General features: G+C 33.9%; 2 protein-coding genes across 2 annotated transcripts in view; one reads left to right on the top strand and one right to left on the bottom strand.

The window, feature by feature from the left end:
- The window catches only part of LOC120770695, a 207,615-nt gene that overhangs the window by 19,846 nt on the left and 178,707 nt on the right, over positions 1 to 9,062 (top strand). The gene's annotated exons all lie outside the window — the stretch shown is intronic.
- LOC120770697 overlaps positions 1 to 9,062 on the bottom strand; it is a 158,986-nt gene that overhangs the window by 10,787 nt on the left and 139,137 nt on the right. The window contains exon 7 of the mRNA XM_040098279.1: positions 6,627 to 6,906. Coding sequence (XP_039954213.1) covers positions 6,627 to 6,906 — 280 coding nt within the window. The remainder of the gene's footprint in view (positions 1 to 6,626; positions 6,907 to 9,062) is intronic.

The following is a 9,062-nucleotide window of genomic DNA, read 5'->3' as shown; positions in this document are numbered from 1 at the left end:
AAAATAATATATTTTGCTTATAAAAACTTGTGACTCTATACTGATTCGTTTTAGAAAATACCAATCAATCATCAATAAAGTTATCAGATTAAAATTGACACAATTAGTATCCTCAAGGTTTTTAATCTTATCCCCAAAATTTGTCGGAATTGGACTATAGCATTTCAAGGATATTGACACCAAATATGTGAAATTCGGAAATAATTTGTCATGATATATCTTTGTGATAACATTGGGAAAAATTGATTCAATACTTCTTTGAAACCCCCAGATATTTAAAATTAAAAATCTTCTGTTTTATGATTATAAATAATGAATACAATATTTCTTACTTTTATTTAAAATATAAACGAAAATTCCACATATCACTTTGCCTCGCGAGAGTTTAAAAAGTTTAGTTACATCCTAACTTGGCAGTTCCTTACTTGTTTTGGGTGAAAAAAGTGTTTTAGGATAAAGATAAAAGGTAATCTCTGAGTTTTGATCAGAAATTTTTTACACTTTATTTTCTTCACTAGAAGCTGCTCATTCGGAACCGCCGATATCGGACTTATAACATATGGCTACCACACAAACAGCTCAAAGGATCGAAATCAATTACTTGTACGGAAAAATTTTTTTGAATAATTCCAAAATTATAATTTTGTAAGAAAAAAAGTGAACATCGAAGGGTATTGTAGTTCGATTCAGATGAAGTTACCATTTGTTCATGTTATAATGAAAATAATGTAAATTATGGGTATACATAACTTTGTTGATATTATTACAGAAAACTTCGGTCATAGAGTTATCACTGTGTCAACTCCGTACGAATGTGTTTTGATAGAGTTGCCACGTTTTCTCGCTTAAAACACATAATTTTATGTATTACTGCTAACTGTTAACTTCAGTAATGAAACTACTATAATCATACAATTTATGTGTAAAGTAGAAATAAACGAGTCATACATTTTCATACAGAATCCATATTTAGGCACAATGTTAGTCTGTGCCCAATACTACTACTATCGCATTTCTATATACATATAATTATGGTTTTGTAATACTCAACATACATAGAAACTTTCAGTCACTCGTTGAGGTAATACTGTTTTCAAGTTAAGGACAAAATGTCACATAAATCTTTGTCTGAGTTTTAATTAAAATACTTAAGATAAAAGTGGAGTAACACAATGCTGGCAGACAGACGGGCGAGCATCACTCTCCGTACACTAAAGAGCGGCATTTAAACCAACTACACAACCAAAATATACAAATTAATGTGACATACTTATGTATTTACGCACAGTGATCTATTGGCTATGCACACTTGTGCAACAACTGATTTGCATTGCATGCAACAACAAGAACTGTTCCGCCAACTGCTGAAAATAGCGTTTAATGTGAATTGTTACTACATTGTTAAGCTTGCTCTTTGCTTGAATGCCATTGCGCTGCCTGTGGCCCGTCCACTCTTCTCTCTCTCTGTGCTCTGACTTTGATTGCCCACAGTATTTCATCTGCTTTAGCTTAACTTAAGTTTTTTGTGGTTTAGATTGCTGTGGCATCGAGGCGGGCTTTACTTGTGCCCATCCACACAAATATTTCTGTCGCTTGGTGGATCGCTCGCTAAACTCTAACTTAAATGGCTATCAAATAATCTTTCTACATTACTTCACTATGTTCTGAGACATAATTTTGGTTGTTACAGTGAATTTCTGTATTCTAGTATCTTTACTTTGGCTGTTACTGCTGCTTCGTATTCTTTTGTTCTCGACTTTATTAAAAAATTGCATAATAAATTCCTGTCGAAAAGCGTAAAGTTATAAATAGCAATCACCACATTTCCACAAAGTGAACATTTATTGAGATTTTAGAGCTACTGACGTGCCTCTCGGTTAACTTAACTGAGTCGAAGGCAACATTTTACTCACTAGCCTTGTAAGCGGCCTTGAGGAGCGGCAAGGCGTAGACATAATTAATGCTATTTTACTTGTAGTAGTGTGAAAGTATGTTCAGAATTACATTAGCTAGGTGTTAAGTGAGGAAATGTATGTAAATGTACATAAAATCAGTATATGAGATACAAAGTGTGCTTATGGAAAATATATATTTACATAAAATAAGGATAGTAACAGAATACAGCTTGCTAGAGATCATATATATTATAAAGGTATTTCGATTCGTAAAACAGCAAAAATATAAACAAAAGATTTTGCTAAGATATGCATATTAAAATAATTTATTTTGCTTTTGCATTTGTAAAACATTCTTCTCTTGAAGTACCAATGATTCGAAAATTTCATCCGTTCTTTCTCGGTAAAAAAAGTACAAAGTTATTACATAATTAATAACATATAAGAAAAAATAATAGTAATTAAAAAAACAAAGTTCCACAGTATGAGGAATACTGTATTTTTGTTATATTCGAAAAAATCGATTGACATTAAAATATCCAAGTACTATATACTCCTATGCATACAAACATAAGAGGCTCAAACAGCTTTCGCAAATATTTTATTAACAAATTATATATAGTTCACCGAACAAATGCGCCGTTTTAGTACTGAAATTTGTTTTTTTTTATACTCTCGCAATAATCTTGGTACGGAGAGTATTATAGTTTTGTTCACATAACGGTTATTTGTAAGTCCTAAAACTAAAAGAGCCAGATATAGGGTTATGTATACCAAAGTGATCAGGGTGACGAGTAGAGTCGAAATCCGGATGTCTGTCTGTCCGTCCGTCCGTCTGTCCGTCCGTCCGTCTTGACTTGAGTAAAAATTGAGATATCATGATGAAACTTGGTACACTTATTCCTTGGCTCCATAAGAAGGTTAAGTTCGAAGATGGGCAAAATCGGCCAACTGCCACGCCCACAAAATGGCGGAAACCAAAAACCTATAAAGTGTCATAACTAAGCCATAAATAAAGATATTAAAGTGAAATTTGGCACAATAGATCGCATTAGGGAGGGGCTTATTTGGACTAATTTTTTTGGAAAAGTGGGAGTGGCCCCGCCCCCTACTAAGTTTTTTGTACATATCTCGGAAACTACTATAGCTATGTCAACCAAACTCTACAGAGTCGTTTTCTTCAGGCATTTCCATAAACAGTTCAAAAATGGAAGAAATCCCATACAAAGGTTATGGTGAAAATCACTAAAAGCGCGTTAACCGACTAACAAAAAACGTCAGAAACACTAAATTTTACGGAAGAAATTGCAGAAGGAAGCTGCACCCAGGCTTTTTTTAAAAATTGAAAATGGGCGTGGTCTCGCCCACTTATGGACCAAAAACCATTTCTCAGGAACTACTAGACCGATTTCAATGAAATTCTATATATAAGATTTTCTTAACACCCTGATGACATGTACGAAATATGGGTGAAATCAGTTCACAACCACGCCTTCTTCCAATATAACACTATTTTGAATTCCATCTGATGCCTTTTCTGTATGTATAATACGAGTATATACGTTAGGAACCAATGATGATAGCGGAATAAAACTTTACAAAAATACGGTATTTGAAAAATATGTAAATAACGTATAATGAAATCTCGATTATCACTTTATCATGCGAGAGTATAAAATGTTCGGTGACACCCGAACTTAGCCTTCCTTACATGTTTTTATATTAAAATGTTATGACATATTAGTTATAAATAAGAAGAAATGTTTTGTTTTTAAATATTAGCAGTTTCTTCTGGCTGCTTTCACTTTACCCATTAGTCCTAATATTAATTATAACGTTTTTGTTAAATATGTTAAAATGTTTGACTGGACGAGTTTATTATGAGAGAGGGATGAGTAAGGAACAACGGAAATATTGAAACCCGAGAAATTAAATTCTCTCACGCGGACATTGTATATAAATCATATTAATATCACATTACTATATTATACCCCTATTTCTAAAACTTCTTTCACTCCATGCGATAGAAAAAGGTTAAGAAACTGTATTATATCTATGACGAGGGTGAAAATATTACATCTGCGCATGATGTATAATGTACATACATACGTATTACAGAAAATTCAGAATATTTTAACAAACAAGAAAAAACGTTAACTTAGCTAATGTACCCTTCATAGGTGCATTTCTTTTAGTAAATATGAGTCCAGTTTGTATGAAAGCTATATGCTATAGTAATCCGATATGAACAATTTTTTCGGAGATTATGTTATTAACTTAAGCAGTAATCCGTGTCAAATTTCGTGAAGATACCACATCAAATGCGAAAGTTTTCCATACAAGCCCTTGATTCCGATCGTTCAGTTTGTCTGGCAGCTATGTATATGCTATAGTGAGCCGATCTGAACAATTTCTTCCTATATTACGATATTTCTATGAAGAATAACTCATACCAAATTTCGTGAAGATATATCGTCAAATGAGGAAGTTTCCCATGCAAACATTTGATTCCGATCATTCAGTTTGTATGGCAGCCATATGCTATACTTAACCGATCTGAACATTTTCTTCGGTGATTACATTGTTGCCTTAGAAAATAATCTATACCAAATTTCGTGAATATATCTTGTCAAATGTGAAAGTTGTCCATACAAGAACTTTATTCCGATCGTTCAGTTTGTATGGCAGCTATATGCTATAGTTAACCGATCTGAACAATTTCTTCGGAGACTACATTGTTGCCTTAGAAATTAACATATACCAAATTTCGTGAATATATCTTATCAAATGTGAAAGTTGTCCATACAAGAACTTGATTCCGATCGTTCAGCTTGTATGGCAGCTATATGCTATAGTTAGCCGATCTAATCTATACCAAATTTCAGTGAATATATCGTATCAAATGCAAAAGTTTTCCATACTAGCACTAGCTGCCGATAGTTCAGTTTGTATGGCAGCTATATGTTATAGTGGTCCGATATCAGCCGTTCCGACAAATGAGCAGCTTCTTGAAGAGAAAATGACGTTAGCAAAATTTCAAAACGACATCTTAAAAACTGAGACACTAGTTCGTATATATACAGACAGACGAACAGACGGATAGACAGACAGACATGGCTAAATCAACTATTGTACATATATATACTTTACAGGGTGAATTTTCTTCAGCTAGTAATAATACATATACAAAAGCACTTGTAATTCAATTCACCAGGTAAGTAATATTTCAAAAAAAATCTATTTTGCTAAGTTGATAGGATTTAATATAAGTTAATAGGATTTAATGTGTCAATGAGTTTGATTACAACAGCCCCTGAAGTCGGTACACCTCAGTAGAGTGAACAAAAAATTTGTCTAAAATTTTATGTTTCGAAATAAATTTAAGAAACAAAATTTAAGAAACAATTAACAATTTAAGAACAAAAACGAATACATCAGATATACCTACATACTGCAAAAACTACTTTCTTAGAAACTTTCTTTTATTATATTTAACTTATGTATATTTAATACAAAATTGTGAAATTTAGTAAGTATTAATATTTGAATTTAAGTTAGTAGAAAAATTATTGTTTTTAAAAAGGAAGTATTAAAGTTAATATAACGACCAAAAGATAAATGCTGAAAGTCACCGCAATCAACCACATTTTTAATAATATCTCAAGAATTTTCCTAAAGATTATAATTTCCCATGATACAAAAAACTTTAAGTAAACATGTATTAATCGTTTCGAATATTTCAATCGTTTGTTTAAAGAAAATGTTGAAAATATTTTGAAATCAAAGTTAAACCAGCATTTTGTTAATCAGTGTCGGTAAAGTGTTCTACTATACCTTTTGATGCAGCAAACTTTACTGAAAAGATAGATAGAAGCTCAAGGTAATCTTTGATGAATTGAACAATTATTTTGCATATTATAACTGATCAAACATTCTAAATGAAAGTGATAGCAAAACAAGAAACGTTAATTTCGGTTGCGCCGAACCTAAAATAGAATCCAGAAATAGGAAGTCTCCATACAGGAACTATATTTTGCTCATTCAGTTTGTATGACAGCTATATGATATACATAGTGGTCCGATTTCAGAAACTTATTCAGATATTGCAGCACTTCCTTTGTGAGTACAAGTCGACAAATAAAAAAGATTTCTATACTAAAGCTTGACCTCGATCATTCAGTTTGCATGACAGATACATACTTATGTGCTATAGTATACTGATGTCAACGGCTCCAACAATTGAGCAGGTTTTTGGGGTGAACGTGTGAGAGGCTATATCCAGACAAACGGACAGACTGATGTGACTAAATTAACCATGCATATCACGCTGATCATATACATATATCTATATTTTTATATATGTATATATTTTATAAGGACTCAGAAGTTTGCTTCTGGGTATTACAAATTTCCTGGCAAACTTAATATCCTTGTCCAGGATATAAAAAATAGTCATAATTACTACTCCTCCTACTCTCGACACTGACAATCATGAAATATAAGATTAAATGAAACTTTATTGGATTAAAACAATGTTTAATGGAATAAATTTCACACTTTAGGTTAACAAAATATCCAAAATGTGTGAAATAATTTATTTTTAACGAAAAATAATTGTTAGTAGCTCGATAAATTTTTGAGTGTATAGTATCGACCATATCATCACCGAAATGTCCCAGAAATGACATTATATGCACCATTAATTACATTGTAATATTTTCTTCCACTTACCTTGGAAAATATAACCGCACAATTTCGCCTATTCGCCCTTTAATGTGATAACTGCACGACGTATTCGGCGGATACCAATGAGCGATACTCAAAAATATGCCCTCACTGGCACTACTATCCTTCAGCGAGTCGGAACTGAGCAGCCAATCGCATATGCCATGCTTGATGCCCGCTGTCTCGACGTGACCGGGCCAATTGCCAACATTGAAATGGAAACCAGTATTGAGCAGCGGGCCTGCCGGTGAGGTGACGAACTCGACGTACATGTACTGCGAGGTGCCTGTGAAACCGAGAGAGAGAAAAAGCAATGATGAACAATAGGAGAAAATGTAAGTGTATGTTGCATAAACATGAAGATGAATTGAGGCGCGTACGTACTTCTCTTATGCCTAGTTGACATTTAGAATTTTGCAATTTCGACGCAACGACTTGTATGTGTATGCGTGACTACTGCGTGAAAAAGTAGCGAGCGCGTAAATTTATAAATATTAATTGCATTAGCCACACAATAACCGAGCCCAATGATGGTCTCTGGTAAGCCGTGCAAAGTTGCAAGGTTAACATCAGCATTTTTGGCTGTGCACGCGTGTTGGCTGGAGCTAACTACACCTCTTCGCAGTTATATTCGAACTTTATTGCATTGATGTTGATGTGTTGTTGTTGTATATTCATTTGAAATGTGAAAGCAGAAAAAGGCTACTGAGACCAGCTCTGGGGAACACAGTGGATGGGTGTTCATATAATCCAAAACTGTTCCACTGATAGAGAATTTTCAGCCCACCTGATAAATATAATTACAGATACGACAGTGGACAGGTTAAAGGTCTATGCATGTAGCTTAAAAGTCAATACCTTAATTATATTATAGTACTTATACATCATCTAGCGAACTCGATTCTTATATTATACCTGCAACATTATTTAAAATGAATGGTACAAACTTTAACTTTGGTCATCTAAATGTTTTCCTCCATTCCACAGCTCACTTTTTTAAATTCAGACTTTTACCTAGACAATGATACAATTGTAGTCAGATCCGACACTTGCGAAAGTCAGTACAAACAATAATAAGCGAAATGGCGATTAAAAGGACAACAAAAATTGCAATATGTGAAGTAATTTATTATGGAATTTGCCCATACACATGACCAACAGTTAAAGCTGACGCAGTGAATGCGAACGCTATATTCATTCTCATCAACGCACACAAATTGTGCCAAATCCACGGCGTATACCTAACATTTCGCCGTCTTTCGAATGTTAGATGACTTTATGTAGCTACGTTCTTGATACAAAAAAAATGTACGTATACAAAAGAAACCACATATTTACATACATTCTACATAATAAAATGTATGTATCAGAATTGTATTCATAAACAAAACAATTTAATACGCCCAAGTTGAGATTTTTGTTGAAATTTCATAATATTTGATTGCCCACTGTAAGTGTTTCAGATGTCACTTAAAGATCAATCTTAACAATATTACTTCTGAATTTACCCACCTCTTTGGGGTCCGATTATGGCTATGGCTCATACAAAAGATCCATTCCATTCAATCATTCACTGACTTACACATGCAACGACTCAATTATTTCTCTGCGGTAACGCCTTTAAATTAAATAACGTAATGACTAGCCAGCGTTGTGGCAGCACCTACATCCATTTTAAACTGCATTCCCATCCACATTGGTCTTTTGTCTTCCTAGGCAATCATATGCTCCTGCTGATTGTTCCGTTAACTTCCCGTCCATTTGCCTCTCTCTTGGATGTGCTTTATTGTTGTTTTCGTGCTAAATATGCTGATATTTGCTATTTTCTATTTACCAGCTACCATTCTATTTACCAGCTACCAAATGTCATTGACCATATTCTGAAATTTAGTTTGACGCACAGACCTCGCTTGCTTAGATGTATGTTTGCATATATCGGGTGATTTTTTTGAGGTTAGGATTTTCATGCATTAGTATTTGACAGATCACGTGGGATTTCAGACATGGTGTCAAAGAGAAAGATGCTCAGTATGCTTAGACATTTCATCATGAATAGACTTACTAACGAGCAACGCTTGCAAATCATTGAATTTTATTACCAAAATCAGTGTTCGGTTCGAAATGTGTTTCGCGCTTTACGTCCGATTTATGGTCTACATAATCGACCAAGTGAGCAAACAATTAATGCGATTGTGACCAAGTTTCACACTCAGTTTACTTTATTGGACATTAAACCAACCACACGAATGCGTACAGTGCGTACAGAAGAGAATATTGCGTCTGTTTCTGAGAGTGTGGCTGAAGACCGTGAAATGTCGATTCGTCGCCGTTCGCAGCAATTGGGTTTGTGTTATTCGACCACATGGAAGATTTTACGCAAAGATCTTGGTGTAAAACCGTATAAAATACAGCTCGTGCAAGAACTGAAGCCGAACGATCTGA

The sequence above is a fragment of the Bactrocera tryoni genome, chromosome 3 (genome assembly GCF_016617805.1).
Source record: "Bactrocera tryoni isolate S06 chromosome 3, CSIRO_BtryS06_freeze2, whole genome shotgun sequence".
Lineage (NCBI taxonomy): Eukaryota > Metazoa > Arthropoda > Insecta > Diptera > Tephritidae > Bactrocera > Bactrocera tryoni.
This window is presented reverse-complemented; position numbering and strand designations above follow the sequence as displayed.